This window comes from Kogia breviceps, chromosome 9 (assembly GCF_026419965.1).
Source record: "Kogia breviceps isolate mKogBre1 chromosome 9, mKogBre1 haplotype 1, whole genome shotgun sequence".
NCBI classification, from domain to species: Eukaryota; Metazoa; Chordata; class Mammalia; order Artiodactyla; family Physeteridae; genus Kogia; species Kogia breviceps.
This window is the reverse complement of record NC_081318.1, coordinates 114,961,551-114,981,356: the sequence shown is the minus strand read 5'-3', so window position 1 is coordinate 114,981,356 and position 19,806 is coordinate 114,961,551. Positions and strand designations below refer to the sequence as shown.

General features: G+C 49.0%; 1 protein-coding gene across 2 annotated transcripts in view; it reads left to right on the top strand.

The window, feature by feature from the left end:
* ADCY1 (adenylate cyclase 1) overlaps positions 1–19,806 on the top strand; it is a 110,659-nt gene that overhangs the window by 21,556 nt on the left and 69,297 nt on the right. For both annotated transcript variants that reach the window (XM_067043007.1, XM_059073611.2), the window contains exons 3-4: positions 11,620–11,738; positions 18,480–18,591. In XM_067043007.1, coding sequence (XP_066899108.1) covers positions 11,620–11,738; positions 18,480–18,591 — 231 coding nt within the window. The remainder of the gene's footprint in view (positions 1–11,619; positions 11,739–18,479; positions 18,592–19,806) is intronic.

Below are 19,806 nucleotides of genomic sequence, written 5' to 3'. Positions count from 1 at the left end.
ATTATTTCATTCTTTTTTATGGCTGAGTAATATTGCATTGTATATATATTCCATATCTTTTTTAAAAAATTTTATTTATTTATTTATTTTATACAGAAGGTTCTTGTTATCGACTTTATACATATTACTGTATACATGTCAATCCCAATCTCCCAATTCATCCCACCTCCCCCACCCGCTCCCCCACCCCGCTTTCCCCTCTTGGTGACCATACGTTTGTTTTCTACTTCTGTGTCTCTATTTTTGCCTTGCAAACTGGTTCATCTGTACCATTTTTCTAGATTCCACATATATGTGTTAATATCTGATATTTGTTTTTCTCTTTCTGACTTACTTCACTCTGTATGACAGTCCTTGGGGTCCATCCACATCTCTACAAATGACCCAATTTCGTTCCTTTTTATGGCTGAGCAGTATTCCATTGTACATATGTACCACATCTTCTTTATCCATTCGTCTGTCGATGGGCATTTAGGTTGCTTCCATGACCCGGCTATTGTAAAGAGTACTGCAATGAACATTGGGGTGCATTTTGAATTATGGTTTTCTCTGGGTATATGCCCAGTAGTGGGATTGCTGGGTTATACGGTAGGTCTATTTTTAGTTTTTTAAGGAACCTCCATACTGTTCTCCATAGTGGCTGTATCAATTTACTTTCCCACCAACAGTGCAAGAGGGTTCCCTTTTCTCCACACCCTCTCCAGCATTTGTTGTTTGTAGATTTTCTGATATGATGCACATTCTAACTGGTTTGAGGTGATACCTCATAGTAGTTTTGATTTGCATTTCTCTAATGATTAGTGATGTTGAGCAGCTTTTCATTTGCCTCTTGGCCATCTGTATGTCTTCTTTGGAGAAATGTCTATTTAGGGCTTCTGCCCATTTTTTGATTGGGTTGTTTGTTTTTTTTTAATATTGAGCTGTATGAGCTGTTCATATATTTTGGAGATTAATCCTTTGTCCTTTGATTCGTTTGCAAATATTTTCTCCCATTCTGAGGGTTGTCTTTTCATCTTGTTTATAGTTTCCTTTGCTGTGCAAAAGCTTATAAGTTTCATTAGGTCCCATTTGTTTATTTTTGTTTTTATTTTCATTACTCTAGGAGGTGGGTCAAAAAAGATCTTGCTGTGATTTATGTCAAAGAGTGTTCTTCCTATGTTTTCCTCTAAGAGTTTTATAGTGTCCGGTCTTACATTTAGGTCTTTAATCCATTTGGAGTTTATTTTTGTGTATGATGTTAGGGAGTGTTCTAATTTCATTCTTTTACATGCAGCTGTCCACAGTTTCCCCAGCACCATTTATTGAAGAGACTGTCTTTTCTCCACTGTATATCCTTGTCTCCTTTGTCATAGATTAGTTGACCATAGGTGTGTGGGTTTATCTCTTGGCTTTCTATCCTGTTCCATTGATCTACATTTCTGTTTTTGTGCCAGTACCATATTATCTTCATGACTGTAGCTTTGTAGTATAGTCTGAAGTCAGGGAGTCTGATTCCTCCAGCTCCATTTTTTTCCTTCAAGATTGCTTTGGTTATTTGGAGTCGTTTTTGTCTCCATACAAATTTTAAGATATTTTGTTCTAGTTCTGTAAAAATTGCCATTGGTAATTTGATAAGGATTGCATTGAATCTGTAGACTGCTTTGGGTAGTATAGTCATTTTCACAATATTGATTCTTCCAATAGAAGAACATGGTATATCTCTCCATCTGTTTGTGTCATCTTTGATTTCTTTCATCAGTGTCTTATAGTTTTCTGAGTACAGGTCTTTTACCTCCCTAGGTAAGCTTATTCCTAGGTATTTTATTCTTTTTGTTGCAGTGGTGAATGGGATTGCTTCCTTAATATCTCTTTCTGATCTTTCGTTGTTAGTGTATAGGAATGCAAGAGATTTTTTTTTTTTTTTTTTTTTTTGCAGTACGTGGGCCTCTCACTGTTGTGGCCTCTCCTGTTGTGGAGCACAGGCTCTGGACACGCAGGCTCAGTGGCCACGGCTCATGGGCCCAGCCGCTCCGCGGCATGTGGGATCTTCCTGGACTGGGGCATGAACCTGTATCCCCTGCATCAGCAGGCAGACTCTAAACCACTGCACCACCAGGGAAGCCCCGCAAGAGATTTTTGTGCATTAGTTTTGTATCCTGCAAGTTTACCAAATTCATTGATTAGCTCTAGTAGTTTTCTGGTGGCATCTTTAGGATTCTCTATGTATAGTATCATGTCATCTGCAGTGACAGTTATACTTCTTCTTTTCCAATTTGTATTTTTAAAATTTCTTTTTCTTCTCTGATTGCCGTGGCTAGCTAGGACTTCCAAAACTATGTTGAATAATAGAGGCAAGAGTGGACATCCTTGTCTTTTTCCTGATCTTAGAGGAAATGCTTTCAGTTTTTCATCAATTGAGAATGATGTTTGCTGTGGGTTTGTCATATGTGGCCTTTATTATGTTGAGGTTGGTTCCCTTTATGCCCACTTTCTGGAAAGTTTTTATCATAAATGGGTGTTGAATTTTGTCAAAAGCTTTTTCTGCATCTATTGAGATGATCGTATGGTTTTTATTCTTCAGTTTGTTAATATTGGCATATCACATTGGTTGATTTGCATATATTGAAGAATCCTTGCATCCCTGGGATAAATCCCAATTGATCATGGTGTATAATCCTTTTAATGTGTTGTTGGATTCTGTTTGCTAGTATTTTGTTGAGGATTTTTGCATCTATATTCATCAGTGATATTGGTCTATAATTTTCTTTTTTTGTAGTATCTTTGTCTGGTTTTGGTATCAGGGTGATGGTGGCCTCACAGAATGAGTTTGGGAGTGTTCCTTCCTCTGCATTTTTTTTCAAGAGTTTGAGAAGGGTGGGTGTTAGCTCTTCTCTAAAGGTTTGATAGAATTCACCTTTGAAGCCATCTGGTCCTGGACTTCTGTTTGTTGGAAGATTTTTAACCACAGTTTCAATGTCATTACTTGTGATTGGTCTGTTCATATTTTCTGTTTCTTCCTGGTTCAGTCTTGGAAGGTTATACCTTTCTAAGAATTTGTCCATTTCTTCCAAGTTGTCCATTTTATTGGCATAGAGTTGCTTGTAGTCTCTCATGATGCTTTGTATTTCTGTGGTGTTTGTTGTAACTTCTTTTTCATTTCTAATTTTATTGATTTGAGTCCTCTCCCTCTTTTTCTTGACGAGTTTGGCTAAAGGTTTATCACTTTTGTGTATCTTCTCAAAGAACCAGCTTTTAGTTTTATTGATCTCTGCTATTGTTTTCTTTGTTTCTCTTTCATTTATTTCTGCTCTGATCCTTATGACTTCTTTCCTTCTACTAACTTTGGGTTTTTTTCTTCTTTCTCTGGTTCCTTTAGGTGTAGGGTTAGATTGTTTATTTGAGATTTTTCTTGTTTCTTGAGGTAGGATTGTATTGCTATAAACTTCCATCTTAGAACTGCTTTTGCTGCATCCCATAGGTTTTGGATCGTTGTGTCTTCATTGTCAATTGTCTCTAGGTATTTTTTGACTTCCTCTTTGATTTCTTCAGTGATCTCTTGGTTATTTAGTAACGTATTGTTTAGTCTCCATGTGTTTGTGTTTTTAACGTTTTTTTCCCCTGTAATTGATTTCTAATATCATAGTGCCGTGGTCAGAAAAGATGCTTGATATGATTTCTTTTTTCTTAAATTTACCGAGGCTTGATTTGTGACCCAAAATGTGACCTATCCTGGAGAATGTTGCATGTGCACTTGAGAGGAAAGTGTAATCTGCTATTTTCAGATCAATGTCCTGTAAATATCAATTAAATCTGTTTGGTCTATTGTGTCATTTAAAGCTTCTGTTTCCTTATTAATCTTCCATCTGGATGATCTGTCCATTGGTGTAAGTGAGCTTTTAAAGTCCCCCACTATTATTTTATAATTCCTCTTTTATAGCTGTTAGCATTTGCCTTATGTATTGAGGTGCTCCTGTGTTGGGTGCATATATATTTATAATTGTTATATCTTCTTCTTGGATTGATCCCTTGACCATTATGTAGTGTCCTTCCTTGTCTCTTGTAACATTCTTTACTTTAAAGTCTATTTTATCTGATATGAGTATTACTACTCCAGCTTTTTTTTTGATTTCCATTTGCATGGAATATCTTTTTCCATCCTCTCACTTTCAGTTGTGTATGTGTCCCTAGGTGTGAAGTGGGTCTCTTGTAGACAGCATAGATATGGGTCTTGTTTTTGTATCCATTCAGTGAGCCTGTGTCTTTTGTTTGGAGCGTTTAATCCATTCTTATTTAAGGTAATTATTGATATTTATATTTCTAATACCATTTTCTTAATTGTTCTGGGTTTGTGTTTGTAGGTCCTTTTCTTCTCTTGTGTTTCCCACTTAGTGAAGTTCCTTTAGCATTTGTTGTAGAGCTGGTTTTGTGATGCTGAATTCTTTTAGCTTTTGTTTGTCTGTAAAGCTTTTGATTTCTCTTCGAATCTGAATGAGATCCTTGCCGGGTAGAGTCATCTTGGTTGTAGATTCTTCCCTTTCATCACTTTTAATATATTGTGCCACTCCCTTCTGGTTTGTAGAGTTTCTGCTGAGAAATCAGCTGTTAACCTTATGGGAGTTCCTTGTATATTATTTGTTGTTTTTCCCTTGTGCTTTTAATACATTTTCTTTGTGTTTAATTTTTGTCAATTTGATTACTATGTGTCTCAGCATGTTTCTCCTTGAGTTTATCCTCCCTGGGACTCTCTTTGCTTCCTGGACTTGGGTGGCTCTTTCCTTTCCCACGTTAAGGAAGTTTTCGACTATAATCTCTTCAAATATTTTCTTGGGTCCTTTCTGTCTCTATTCTCCTTCTGGGACCCTTTTAATGAGAACGTTGGTGCGTTTAATGTTGTCCCAGAGGTCTCTTAGGCTGTCTTCATTTCTTTTTATTCTTTTTTCTTTATTCTATTCCACATCAGTGAATTCCATCATTCTGTCTTACAGGTCCCTTATCTGTTCTGCCTCAGTTATTCTGCTATTGATTCCTTCTAGTGTATTTTTCATTTCAGTTATTGTATTGTTCATCTCTGTTTGTTAGTTCTTTAATTCTTCTAGGTCTTTGTTCAACATTTCTTGCATCTTCTCAATCTTTGCCTCCATTCTTTTTCTTAGGTCCTGGGTCATCTTCACTATCATTATTCTGAATTCTTTTTCTGCAGAGTTGCCTATCTCCACTTCATTTCGTTGTTTTTCTGGGGTTTTATCTTGTTCCTTCATCTGGTACATAGTCCTCTGCCTTTTCACTTTGTCTATATTTCTGTGAGTGTGGTTCTCGTTCCACAGGCTGCAGTATTATACATCTTCTTGCTTCTGCTGTCTGCCCTCTGGTGGATGAGGCTATCTAAGAGGCTTGTGCAAGCTTCCTGATTGGAGGGGCTGGTGGTGGGTAGAGCTGGGTGTTGCTCTGGTGGGCAGAGCTCAGTAAAACTTTAATCTGTTGTCTGCTGGTGGGTGGGGCTGAGTTCCCTCCTTGTTGGTGTTTGGCCTGAGGCAACCCAGCACTGGAGCCTACAGGCTCTTTGGTGGGGCTAATGGCAGACTCTGGGAAGGCTCATGCCAAGGAGTACTTCCCAGAACTTCTGCTGCCAGTGTCCTTGTCCCAGTGGTGAGCCACAGCTGCCCCCCGGCCTCTGCAGGAGACCCTCCAACACCAGCATGTAGGTCTGGTTCAGTCTCCCCTGGGGTCACTGCTCCTTCCCCTGGGTCCCAATGCACACGCTACTTTGTGTGTGCCCTCCAAGAGTGGAGTCTCTGTTTCCCCTGGTCGTGTCAAAGTCCTGCAATCAAATCCTGCTAGCCTTCAAAATCTGATTCTCTGGGAATTCCTCCTACCCTTGCTAGACCCCCAGGTTGGGAAGCCTGACATGGGGCTCAGAACCTTCACTCCAGTGGGTGGACTTCTGTGGTATAAGTGTTCTCCAGTTTGTGAGTCACCCACCCAGCGGTTGTGGGATTTGATTTTATTGTGATTGCGACCCTCCTGTGGTCTCAATGCAGTATGGGGAGGCCCAACTGGAGGATGGGTGTGTCCGAGGGGCCTGCTGTGTGCGGGGGTAGGGTGGGACGTGCATTGGAAGAGTATTTGGTTGGGGCTTTGAAGGATGTGTAGGAGTTTGCCAGGTAGGGGCTGGGAGATGGGGAGCAGTTGGTGGCATTCGTATAGCGAATGGGGGTGGGGCACACAGGTATTATTTTCCAGTCAGGGCTGGCAGGTTGATAAGCTGCAGCTCTGTCTTCCTTCAGCTTGATGAGAGTTGGGATAGAGCTGGAAGGGCTGCTCCACTGGGGGACAGGGACCACCTGGGAGCCTTAGGTGATCACAGCTCCCCACCAGGGTCTAACCCTTAGATCTGAGCCTGTCAGAGCTGGTGATCATAGGGAGAGGGGGGTGAGAGGCCTCTGAAGGTCACCCCTTAGCTCCTTAGGGCCCTCCTTTCTTGCCGTTCCCCATAGCCCAGCCAGGGAACCTGGGCTTGCAAGGTCCTACCACTGAGATCAGCGTCCTTACCCTGACTGCAGAGGCCACTGATCCAAAGGCCCTGATATTCCTCAAATACCATTATTAAGTCGTAATTCTAAAATTACCTACAGCTGTTTACAAAGCACATATTCAGTTGTCATCCTAACAAGGTAAATGGGACAGTTTTGATTTCCCATTGTGAGGAAATTTAGCAAGAGCAAGCAAATTTCCTTTTCGGTGATATAGGATGGATTTTTAAAGAGGTCTGACTCATTCACCGCATCTTTTGAAACCACTATAGTTGTTATTTATTTTTAATTTTAAAAAGCCTATTGACCTATAGTTTATGTACCAGTACTACTTAGTTCAATTTAAAGTTCAAAACAACTAAACTTTTTTGTGATATTTTGAGTTTGTAACCATCACGATAATCTAATTTTTGAATATTGTCAGCACCCCAAAAAGAAACCTGTACCCATTCGTGGTCACTCCCCATCCACTCTTCCCAGACCTAGACACCACGAATCTGTGTCTGTCTCTGCGGGTTTGCCTGCTCAGGACATTTCATGTATCCATAAACGGAATCACACAGTATGTGGCCTTTTGCGTCTGGCTTCTTTCACTTTGCATACTGTTCCCAGGGTGCATCCATGTTGTCGCAAGGGTCAGTGCTTCATTCCTGTTAATAGCTGAATACTATTCCACTGTGTGGATGGACCACGCTGTTTATCCATTTGTCCGTTGATGGACGTCTGGCTTGTTTCTTCTCTTCTATTATTTTTCCAGTCTGTTTTCTCTGTTTCTCAGTTTGGTTAATTTCTGCTGTTTTGTCTTCAAGTTCACTAAGCTTTCCGCTCTCCTCTCCATTCTGATGTTGTTCCCATCTGCTGAGCTTTTTATTTCAGATTTCTTTCCAGTTCTAAAATTTCCATTTGATCCTTTTTTTGTATCTTCTATCTCTTTGCTGAGAGCTTCTGTTTTTTCACTTTTTCAGGCATGTTTGTAGTTGTTCACTGAATCGTTCTTAGGATGACTGCTTTCAAATCTTGTTAGTTTTTCTAATTATTCTGTCGTTTGGTGTCAGTGTCTGTTGATTATCTTCATTCGTTGAGATTGTTCTGGTTCTTTGTATGATGAGCGATCTCTGATTGGAACCTGGACAATTGGGGTATTACGTATGAGACTCTGTGTCTTCCTTGAATTTTTTTTTTTTTTTTGGCTGGTTTTCTGTGACTTCACTTGGCAGGGGAAAGTGGGGACCACCACCCCCGTACTTCCTAGTGGAGGTGTAAGTCCAGGCTCCACACTGGGCCTCTGTTGGGGTTCATGGGGGTGGGGAGACCTCCCTACCGCTGTGCAGGAGGAGCAGGAAAGCCCTTGTCTTCACTGACTATGAGGGGCAGGGTGGGAGGCATGCCGTGTGTTACCAGATGGAGGAGACCAAAGGCAGGGGTCCCTGCATGGCCTCTCTGACACCCCAGCCTGGGGTTGGTGCTTGCTCACAGCCTGGGGAGGGTGGAGGTTTGCAGAGTTTTTTGGAGCTGTGCCTGGAGTGGGACCGTTACTGTATAGCAGTTTTCTCACAAGGCTGCCCCTATCCTGGTCCTCTGATTCGAGAGAGCCGACTTCTGTTGGAGCTTAGTGCCATGCCTGACGGCAGGCATCTCTGGGCCACCCACCTCTCCAGCACTCAGTCTGGGTTATGTGAGGCAAAAAGGAAGTCCAAGGACTTATCTCCATGCCATCCCTGGTTCTGAGGTTTCTGCCACCTCCTCTCTGCCTTTCAGAGCCTTGGATAACTGTTTTATGTGTCACGTCTGGGACTTTTGGTGTACTTAGTGGGGGGGGAACAGGGAAAAGTACATCTCCATCTTTCTGGAAGCGGAGTCCTCACAATTGTTGTTTAGATATCTAATGTTTGTTAAGCATAATACGTTTAAGTCCCATTTTGATCATCAAGAAAAGCACTGAGGTTTTTATATAGCCTTCATAGGATGCTGGGATATTTTATATGATCCATATTCATAAATTTGTCTCTTTGATTTCTGGCTTTGTATCTTATTTCACTGGTTAGAACTCATTAACGTAGCTGTCTGCTCCTAGTGTAATGAATGTTTCATTGCTGCCTGAGGCTTTAGGGCTGTGTTTGGAATTGGATGTGGATTTCAGGTCTTACCCTTATGATGTCGGTAAGCTACTTTGTCTTAGGTTGTTTTCTGGGTTTTGTTTTTTTTTTTTTTTAATCAGGGATGGGTGCTTGATCTTTTCACATGGCTGCTTTGCTCCCTGTGGGAGAGGTTGTGTACTGCTCTCTAGTCTTGATTATTAATGTGTGTTGGCTTTAGGCACTATCACTAATCTTGTGGATGGAGTTAACGCTGAGCCCTTGGTCAGAAATATAACCTGCGGTTAGGAACCTCATATGACAGTGGCTTATCCGAGTGAGATAACTCTTTCCTCTTACATATGTATTCCAGGGCAGGCACTTTATGGCTGATGTGGCAGATCTGATCCGTGCAGCCCTCACAACCCAGTCTCCATCTAGTTAAATGGTCTGCCATCGCTGAGACGGGGCGTTTGCAGATCACCGATGGTGCAGGAGGGAGTGAGACGGGCTCCGGGGAAGCACAGTGTCGCTTGTTTGATATTGCTTGGGCACCAGCTGACTGGTTTTCCAGGTGCAGGTGACAGATTTCAAAGATGCAGGAGACAAGAGAGCGAAGCCGTGAAGAACTGTCACCGGAGGTGCTGGGAGGCGTGGTACCGACTAGGGACCCCTGAGGGTCAGCCAGGGCCTGAGATGTTCGTCTCCCTCTCAGAACACCCTGCTGAGGAAGCTGGTGTGATTTTCGCCCTGACAGATGGGATGGGATTGTGAAGGAGTTTGACTAACCGCTCCGAGAGGCAGAGCCAGGATGTGAAGCCAGGCAGCTGTCTTGCAGGCCCTGGGACTCGCCTTTTCCCCGACACCTCTGTGCAGGGCTCTGGGGCGCAGGAGCCCAAGGTTGCAGACGCCCACGACACTGGGACGGCAGGAGAGGGCACAGCTGCCCTGTGTGTTCCCAGGGCCCTTCCTGGGCGGCCTGCCCTGTCATCCAGCTGCTTTTGTTTTCCCACCTTGCATCTCAGGGCGGTGACAGTCTCTGGAAGCTTCCAGGTGGTCCTTTGATGGTGGCCCCAGTGATCTCCACCTCAGGACAGCTGGCCACCTGCAGAGGCTCCTCTCCATGGGCCGTGCTTGGGCTTGTCCCCAGAGGCCCCTCTGCTAAGGAATGGCCGATGTTCCCCCATGCAGGCTCAGGTCACACACCAGCTCCCCTGCCCTGGGCAGTGGGGCTTTCTGTCCCTGAGGCTGTGTCCAAACACACGCTTGGACTGGCACTTCTGTCTCAGAGGGTCCTCTCCCCGTGGGGCCATGGACAGCTGTGCTCTTGCGATGTCCCTCCTGAGTGTGGAGGTCTGTCCAGCCTGGAGCCGCTTGGGGACCACACTGGGTGGGCCCCCAGCATAGACAAGGGTCTTGCTCAGGACCCAGGGCCCCGGCCACAGCCTGGCTTGCCCGGGCAAACACACTCCGCTCCACCTGGCATCTGGCGGGCCTGGGCCTGGCCTCCCTCCTCAGAAGTGTATGTGGGGATACGTCGCCTGGGGAGACGCTTCCAGTGCATCAGGTACATTCTCCCATTTTAAAATAAATGTGTCACCTGGAGCCCAGGCGGTGAAGCCCTGACGCCCACACCCCAGGCCGGGAGGTGGGCTGGGCTTTTAGGGTCTGTGCTTGTTGTCCCTGCTGCTGCTCTGATTGGCCTTCAGAGGATGCCACGCAGAGGAACGTCTGCACCCGGCCAGGGATGTGGTCTCACACCGCAGGGTGGACCTGCGGTCTAGGAGGGTCTCAGGGCCTGGTGGCTGCACCCAGACCCTGCTCCGGGTGGGAGGTGCCAGGCATCCATGTGGCCCCGTCGGAGGCTCCTCCACTGACCGGACAGGCCGAGGCCGAGGGGCTGTGGGCCCAGCCTGGGGGCTGCTGGAGGGAGGGAGGGGCTTCTTGTGCCCTCTCCCTGCCCCATGTTCACCCTTGTAAGTAGGATGTCCCACCTGATTCCAAGCAGGATCTAAATTCCGTTCTTGGGGCTTCCCTGATGGCGCAGTGGTTGAGAGTCCGCCTGCCGATGCAGGGGACACGGGTTCGTGCCCCGGTCCGGGAAGATCCCACATGCCGCGGAGCGGCTGGGTCCGTGAGCCGTGGCCGCTGAGCCTGCGCGTCCGGAGCCTGTGCTCCGCAACGGGAGAGGCCACAGTAGTGAGAGGCCCGAGTACCGCAAAAAAAAAAAAAAAAAATCCGTTCTTTTGTTTCCTTTCTGAAGCAGAGTGGGAGGGAGGGGCTGTGAAAGGGATTGAGGGACTAGTGGGGCCTCACTCCAAGTATCTAGAACACGGTTTCTCAGATACAGTGTGGCCAGTGGGTCTGAGTCCAGGGGCGATCCACCAAGAGGAGGAGGGGTGGAGGCCAGAGGAGGAAACGGAGGTCCAGAAAGGGCGACAGCGTCCCCAGGGCTGCACAGCTCCTGTGGATAAGCCCAGACGTTTGCTCCATCCTTTGGTGGGGACGGGGGGAGGAAAATGTTTGTCTCCCGCGGATCAGGGGGAAATCAGAAGACAAGACCGGGAGGAAATGCCACACTGTGTCCAAAGCCACTCATCTCTGTGTGAACATGGGCCCCTGTCTGTTGGGGCACAGGTGCTTTTGTAGCCCACCTCGAGGTCCCTGTTGGGGCCGCGTTGGACAGCGGTGTGAGCAGCGAGTTTGGACAGGTCTGCTCCGCGGCAGCGACACTCCCTCCCTGTGACCCGCTGCTCACGGAAGCTGGGGCGCACGGGTGGGCTGGGTGTTCTGGAGGCGATGCTGGTGCCTGCCCAGTGCTCTGGGAGGGGTTACCTGTGCAGTGACAGTCCAGGCCTGCTCATGACCCACCGGGGCTCGGGCTGGAAGGGTCCAGTCGTGCCGGTCACGTGTGAGGAGGGTCCGAGGCCCCTCGTGGAGGGCAGCTTCTCGGCACCAAGGTCACTGGGGTGGGCGTGTCAAGGAATCATGGCGGGGGAGCTGCCGTGTCACGTGGGCCTGTCTCTCCTGTCCAGGAGCGTCTGCTCATGAGCCTCCTGCCCCGGAACGTCGCCATGGAGATGAAGGAGGACTTCTTGAAGCCCCCCGAGAGGATTTTCCACAAGATCTACATCCAGCGGCATGACAACGTGAGGTAGGGCTGGCACTGGCCTGGCCCTGCAATGGGCCTCTGGAGCAGAGGCGCGGCGTGATGGAGGCGGGGGGTGATGGAGGCGGGAGGGGATGGAGGCGGGGGGTGATGGAGGCGGGGGGTGATGGAGGCGGGGGGGTGATGGAGGTGGGAGGGGATGGAGGTGGGAGGGGATGGAGGCGGGGGGTGGGTGGGTGATGGAGGTGGGAGGGGATGGAGGTGGGAGGGGATGGAGGTGGGAGGGGTTGGAGGTGGGAGGGGATGGAGGCAGGGGGTGATGGAGGCGGGGTGGGGAATTGGAGGTGGAGGGGGATGGAGGTGGGAGGGGATGGAGGTGGGAGGGGATGGAGGTGGGAGGGGTTGGAGGTGGGGGGTGATGGAGGAGGTGGAGGTGATGGCAGAGGTGGGAGAGGCCCTAGGTTAAGGGAAGGAGGGAGCGGGTGTGGGTTAGGAGCCCAGGTGAGCACTTGCCCAGCAGGGAAGCAGCTCCCACATGGGGGGGGGGTGTTGGCTTCTCCGGTGATGCATTTCACAGCTGCCCTTTCCCATTTTCTCATTTCCTCACCTTCTATTTCCTGTGTTGGCTAGAAGGGGTGGGAACTCTGTTCCTAAGCCAGGCTTGGGCAGTGGCCATTGGACTGGGAATTTGCCTGCATCGGGTTAATGACTGAGCTTTGTTCCAGTTGGTGCCAGGCTGTGGGGTAGGCATTCTTCTCACTCTGTTCATCTCATGGCAGCCCCAGGAGGTAGGGATTGTTATGCCCATTTTATAGGTGAGGAGACTGAGCCCTTGGAGTGAATCAACTTTCCCTGGACACTCTGAGGTTTGCCTGTTTGTTTTTAAAGATTCTGTTAAAAAGCAATTAATTGTATTAAATCACGCATTCCCTTTTAAAGTACCTAGAATAGATAACAGTGTTGCTTGTCTGGGAATCGTATCGATACCTCAGCTAAGTGTCACTCGGGCAGGAGATGGTGGTTTGAAGGACCCAAGTGCTTTTCCTTCCCGCTGTTCTTTCTTGGGTGTTGGTGTCAGGCCTCCCTGCCCCCCGGACCCCTGCAGACACAAAAGGTTAATAAAGTCCTGTCCTGTCTGTGTCCAGTGCCGCAGACGGGGTCCCCATGAGCTGGTGCTGGTTCGTCTGAAACGAGCCAAGGCGCATTGCTGCCAGTTCCCCCCCACCCCCCATCAGGGTCCTCGCTGCCCCTGTGTGTGGGTCAGCGTGGCTCTCAGCTGTCTGGTGATTGCCCTCGCTTCTGCTGTTTTGTGCTTCTTGGTAAGGACCAGTTTTGTCCTCCTACAGAGGATGCTGAAGCTGAAAGGGGTTAAGGCCTGATGTGTGGGGTCAACACTGAAGCCCAGTCAGGAGAGGTCACTTGGTTCTGTTTAATGTCCTCACACCCTTGATATCTATGAGCACTGTCACCTCCACTTTATAGATGAGGAAATTGAGGTTCAGCGAAGTCAGGGGAGCGTGCAGGACTCCCTGGCCAGTGAGTGATGGGACTGGGGCTGGACCTAGGATTGGCTGATGCTGACATTTGCCTCTTGTTACTGGGTAAGGACCTGATTGAATGACCAAGCTCCCTGCTGAGAAGACCAGACTACCTAAACAATCCAGGGAGCACCTCGCCAGGGCAGGGCATCTGCACACAGCAGGGAGGGCATCAGACATCAAGGGTCTTCTGGGGCTGCAGGTAGAGGTGGGCATAGTACATGGGCACCCAAGTGCCTTTCCCTTCCTCTCCTTTACCTGTAACAGTAAATACAGACGTGGTGAGTTACAGCTTCCCTTTGCTGCTGAAAAATCTCCATCCATGTCCCCTGGTGGGCCAATATGCTGGGTGCAGGCAGGACAGCCCTGAGATAGGAGAGGAAGCTGAGGCTCCCTGTCACAGATGGTGCCAGCTACACCCTAGCCCTTCTGGCCACCCTCCATCAGGGTTCAGAGACATCTTTCTACAGCCCAAATATGAACATCTCACTGCCCTCTCTACAGTCCTTATTATGTCCAAGCCCAGTATGCCATTCACAGCTCATAGCAGGCTGATGCCATTAGGAATAGTGGAGTGCTGTGAAAATCCTCTCCTCCGTTGAAACAGTGGCAGCGCTGGAGAAAATGATCAGAATCAACACTGTCAGAACACTGGAAATTAACCAAGGTTTTGCAAAAATCCAGGAATTTTTTTTTTAATAAGAAAACAGATAAATCTTGGTAGGAACAGTGAGCTTTGTGCAGTTTTAACTTGCTCTCTTCCATCCTCCCATCTCCCAGGTCCACCATAGCTTTGAAAACCAACGGCTGCAATCATGATGAAAACGTGCAGCCTGGCAGCTGCTGGAGGGCACATAACTGGGTTGGCACTCTTTCAAAGCCCCATTCTCAGGGAATTACCATTATTTGACTGCCTGGAAATTCCCTGGAAAACCCCGCTCATGGGCTTATCTCTATTTGACCTGACTTCATTCAGTGTGCCTTAGGCAGGGATAACAGATGAGGCAAACAGCAAGGTCATCAAAAAACTTAAATGAAAAACTGGGGAATGTGATGTCCATCAGGGACTTTGAAAGGAAGTATTTCTGGGAGTCAGAAGACCATGTACAAGTGTAGGGCTGTGTGCGTGCTCAGGAAAGACCTGAGAAGGCTCTGCGCTGTCAGCTCCGGCGGATCTTGAGGCTCTGTGCAAGCGGGAAGTAAAGTCTAAGGCGGAGTTGCACTCCGCCTGGCTGAATGTTGGAAGCACATGCCCCAACATGCATAACCCCATCGTCAAAGACTAAGAGACGTACTGGCTCCAGCCACCTAAGCAAATTTCTGTCTAGTCATTACCAGACCACTAAGAGAACAAAGGAGAGACTTTAGTGGCTTCACATACCAAAGAATACAGACTTTACAGAATTAGTTCAGAAAAGTCACTAAGTAAACAACAACATAAACAAATAGCAACAACAACAAACCCTGAGAAGGGGGGGGGCGGGTATATTTTTCAGAGTTGCTACATTATGTTTTCCAGTTTTCAATAAAAATATATGAGACATGCAAAAAACAAGATTGCATGGCTTAACAGGAATTAAAAAAAGCAGTCAATAGAAACTATCCCAGGGCTTCCCTGGTGGCGCAGTGGTTGGGAGTCCGCCTGCCGTTGCAGGGGATGCGGGTTTGTGCCCCGGTCCGGGAGGGTCCCACGTGCCGCGGAGCTGCTGGGCCCATGAGCCGTGGCCGCTGAGCCTGCGCATCCGGAGCCTGTGCTCCGCGGCGGGAGAGGCCACGGCAGTGAGAGGCCCGCGTACTGCAAAAAAAACCCCCCAAAACCAAAAAAAAGAACACAAAAAACAAACTATCCCAGAGGAAGCTCAGACATTGGACTTATTTGACAATACCTTTAAAATCAGCTATTTTAGGTATGTTCAAAGAACAAACCATGTCTAAGTAACTAAAGGAAAGTATGAGAGTCATTTCTCATCAAATAAAGAATACCAATAAAGAGATAGGAATTATAAAAAACAACCAAATAGGAATTCCTAATTTGAAAAATAACTAAAATTAAAGATTCATGTGGGGCTTAACAGCAGATTTGAACAGACTGAAGAAAGAATCAGTGAATTTCAAGATAGGTCAATTGAGTTTATCCAGTCTGAAGAACAGAATGAAAAAAGGATGAAGAAAAGTGAACAGAGCCTCAGAGACCTGAGGGCCACCATCAAACACAGCAACACACTCATAATGAGAGTCCCAGAAAAGAGGGAAGAGAAAAGGGGGCAGAAAAAATATTTGAAAAACACAATGGACCCAAATGTCCCAAATTTGATGAAAACACTAATCTACGTGTCGGAGAAGCTCAATTAGGATAAACTCAAAGAGAACCACACCTGGACACGTAATAATCAAACTGTCAAAAGCCGAAGACAAGGAGAGAATCTTGAAAGCAGGAAGAGGGAAGCACCTTAATAAAGTTTTTAGCAGATTTCTCATCAGAAACCGTGGAGGCCACAAGGCATATTCAAAAGCTGAACTTAGAAAGACAGGAATTCTGTATCCAACAGAAATCACAGCAATAGCACCTGCTGTCCCCTCCGCCTGGAATCTTCTCCCAGTGTCTTCATGGCTCCCCCTGTCTTCCCTCCAGGGCTCAGTTGTCAATCTGACCTGCTCAGAGCTCCATACCCATCTTCCCTTCTTCATTGTTTCCCCCTAGTTACACTTGTCACCTTTGACATACTGTGAGCATCCACCTCCCCTGACTAGAATGGATGCTTCCGGAGGGCAGTGATGTTTGAATCTTTCGTTCACTGCTAAGTCCCAAGCACCTAGAACATTGCCTAGCCCATAGATCCTTCAATAAATATTTTTGTTGCATTATAACCCTTACAGATTACTGTAACTAAGCAGTTGTTGAGCTATTGTCAGGTGCCAGGTATTACTCTAAGTGCTTTGTTAATCCTTTTAACCCTCACAACCTATGATTTGGACTCTAGTCTTATTCCCATTTTAAAGCTGGAAGGACTGACATATGAAAGCGTTGGATAAATTGCCTGGAGTCCTGTTGCTGTAAATGGTGGAGCTGAACAACCTTACTGGAGTCCAGGCTGTAACCACTGCCCCCCCCCCCCCCCCGCTGCCTTTCCTGCGTTGACACTCAGGAACCTGTCATCCTGGAGACCTGTGCTCCGCTGCTTACTGCTTGTACGCAAGTTCCAACCAGTCGGCCTCTCTCAGCTTTTGATAAGTCATTATATGGTTTCTCACTCATGTTAGTTTCCACATGCTATTTGTGCTTCTGAATCAATCCCCTCTTCCTTTCTTCCTTCCTTCCTTCCTTCCTTGTTTGTCTGGATAGTCCCTGGGGAGGACTGCTCCAGCCTGGCTGCATCCGAGAAGTGGGTGTTGTGCCTTCCTGCAGAATTCCAGGCTTCCCATATCATTGCTTCCCTGTTCTCTGTCCCTCCCACCTGTGAACTTTCTTCCCCAGATGTTGAGCTCCCGAGGACAGGGACCTGGGGTGTAAGAGATCCTCCACGCATGTTTGCCTGTGTGCATGGGGGATGCTGGGTGCTTCGGGGGTGACGTTTCCCGCAGGTAGTGGAGGAGGACAGGCAGGGCAAGCCCTGGGGGCTTTCCTAGCATGGGGGTGAGCAATGCTCAGTCGGTGTTTGAGGAACAAAGTGAATGGGCAGAGGCTGAGAAGCCAGTGGATAGGGGAAGGCCTGTGAATGCATGGCTAGTGACGGAGAAGGAAGAAAACACAGTGGCTCCTCAGAGATGTAAATAAGCCTGAATTTTATACCAAAACAGAGGGGAAAAAAATCGGTGTTGTCTATCTCCACCCACTCTTGCAATCCCTTTTCTTAGCTTCTCAGTATCAGTGACACTTTTATACCCTAGTCACCCAGTTTTTACTCATTCATTCATTCATAACACACGTGTGTATCCCCCTTGCTCTGTGCTCGGTGCTGTGGGACGTATAAGCTGGGCTGCATCCTTCAGTCCCCTCACAGTCTCAGCGGGGAAAGCTGCCCTGCAGGTAGAGGATTATAACTGGACGTTAGGCTTGTCATGGGATGAACACAGCACCTTTCCAAGCTGGGGCAGGGCATGGTTGACATGGTGGGGAAGGGCCTCCTCAGGGAGAAGCCTCTCTGAGATGGGGGTTCCTGGTCCCTGCCTGTGATGTGGGTCGCTGCTGTCTGGCATGAGGTATTATTGAAAATGCAGAACTGAGTTAAGATCTGGCGTCAGGAATTTTAAGATAGGAACACGATTGGGTAAAAGGGACAAACGACTTTAATTCCACATCACTTTCTTCATTCAAACTGGAGATGCATGTTTAAGTCTCACAGACCCCTCCAGTGTACCACGTGGGTGATTTCCCAAATCTCACGGCTGAGGGTGCTTTTGGCTGCAGGTGACAAAAGTCGGCCACGCGGTGTCTTCAAGAGCGAGGGGCTCTCTTTCCCCTGGGGCGAGAGGTCCAGAAGTGGCACCTGGCTCTGGTCCGGCAGCTCCGTGATCAGGCCCCATGGCCTCTCCCAAGTGGCTTCCCTGGAGCTCCTCGTCCTGAGATAGGCCCCTGGTCCTATCTCCCTTGTCCCTCACATGTGGGAGGGTCAGGGGTGCTTCGAGGACTCGTCAGGAACCCCAGCCTCTCCCAAACGTACGGCTCGGGGAGGTCCTCTGTTGTCCTACACGTTCTCTGTCCTGCCTTGGTCCTCATTACTTAAGCCTTTTCAAGTGTTTCTAGCATCCAGGATGCTGGCTGTGTGCTATGGGTGGACACTGAGGTGTTGGGGCTGACCCAGGTACTGTAGTAAACGGACGCCCAGCATATGAGAGAGGTTGCCCCGCCCTCAGAGCCGACTGAGGGGTGACCCTGCGTACAGCACAGGACCCGGGGCCTGGGCCTCCGTCACCTGCATCGCCTGTAGGGGGTGTGGAGGAGGGCCGCTCGTTCCTTAAGAGCACATCACTTCTGCTCACCTGCCACCAGCCATGGCCCCGTCCCAGGGCCACCCTGGGAAAAGGGACAGGCCTGTGGCTCCAACGTTTCCTGCCTCTCCGACCAAAGAGTCCCCGGGCTTCTCCCAGCTGCAGACTTCTCACGTGTGAAATGAGAACAACAGAGCCTTCCTTTTCCACTGCCTGAGGCGTCAGCAGGGGCTCTAGTTCCAGGTGCCGTCTGCGTGAGCGGCAGGAGCCTGTCCGTCTGTCGGCGGAGGAGGGCAGCTGGCACCCCTTTGTTTTTCAGCATCCTCTTTGCGGACATCGTGGGCTTCACGGGCTTGGCGTCCCAGTGCACGGCCCAGGAGCTGGTGAAACTCCTCAACGAGCTCTTCGGCAAGTTTGACGAACTGGCCACGGTAAGCGCAGCTGCTCCCTTTGTCCGGAGGTTGACTTGAGTTGCCCCTGGGGTGACGATGTGCCAGGTGGATCGCCGCGTTGGAGACGCGACCTAGGCTGGTTGGGATGCGGCGTTCACCTGTTGTTTCAGCCTCACTGTTCGCTGGTTCCTTCCCTGGGACCTGAGCGCTGCCTTTGCAGACGGGGCGACGCCGCGCCAGCGCAGGCAGCGCCTCCGGTGAGGGGCCCCAGCAGCACGAGGCACCGGCTGAGCGGTGTGGTCTGCGCACGGGCCGCCCTCCACCTTCTGTCCTGTGGCGGATGTCGCTTGGGCTGGCCTTGGCGGAGGGCTCTTTGGAGCAGGCCTGTGCTGCCCTTTTCCGGGCCCGCTGCCTGGACTTGAGACTTGCCTGCTGGGGGTCAGTTGGTGACGTCTCAGGATGCCCGGCCCCCTCGCTCGCTGCGGGCTGAGCGCCAGGGTTTTGAAGTCTTCCTGGAACAGGTCACATCTAAGGCCTGCAGAGGTCAAGCCAAGGCTAACAGCCTCGCTTGCAGCTTGCAGGCCTGGGACTCCGACACCCACCTCCCCTGCCCTGCCAGGACATGGAGGGGGACACAAGGACACGGGCAAGTTCACCTTCTCCTTCAACCTCGCTCGAGGTGGACACGCAGGACCCGGAGTGGGTGGTTATGAGACAGAGGGAGGGAGGCAAGGAGGGAGGGAGGGGTCGGCAGATTCTGTCGAGGTCAGACTCCCTCTCGGAGGAGGTGACAGTTAAAGCTCTTGGAAGGAAGAGTGAACGCTCCCTCCATGAACAGGGTGAAGAGAGGACCCCTGGCTGGGCCTGGTTTATGCAGTGGCCAGAAGTCACGAGGGACGTTGGATGTGTGTAGGGGGCTCGGTGGTGGGTACCGCGTGGGCCGCAGACTTGGGCCGGCCTCTGGGCAGGACACAGAACACCAGGCCCTGGCCTTTGCTCTCGACTTGCAGGAAGAGCAAGCAGCTGTCACACTGCCTGTAATGTCGTTTCGCTGGGCACGGAGCTACCTGTCCTCGAGGCCCTGGCAGCCTTTGTCTGCGCGGCCACTGGACTTGCTCCCGGGAGCGAGGCTGTGGTCTGTGCAGACACGGGCCACCTCGCCTTCCTGGGAGAAGGCCTCCTGGGAGAAGGCCTCCCGGTCGTCCTCCCGCGGACAGGGCTGCCTGTGGTTTCAGGGGAGCATAGAAGAGGCGG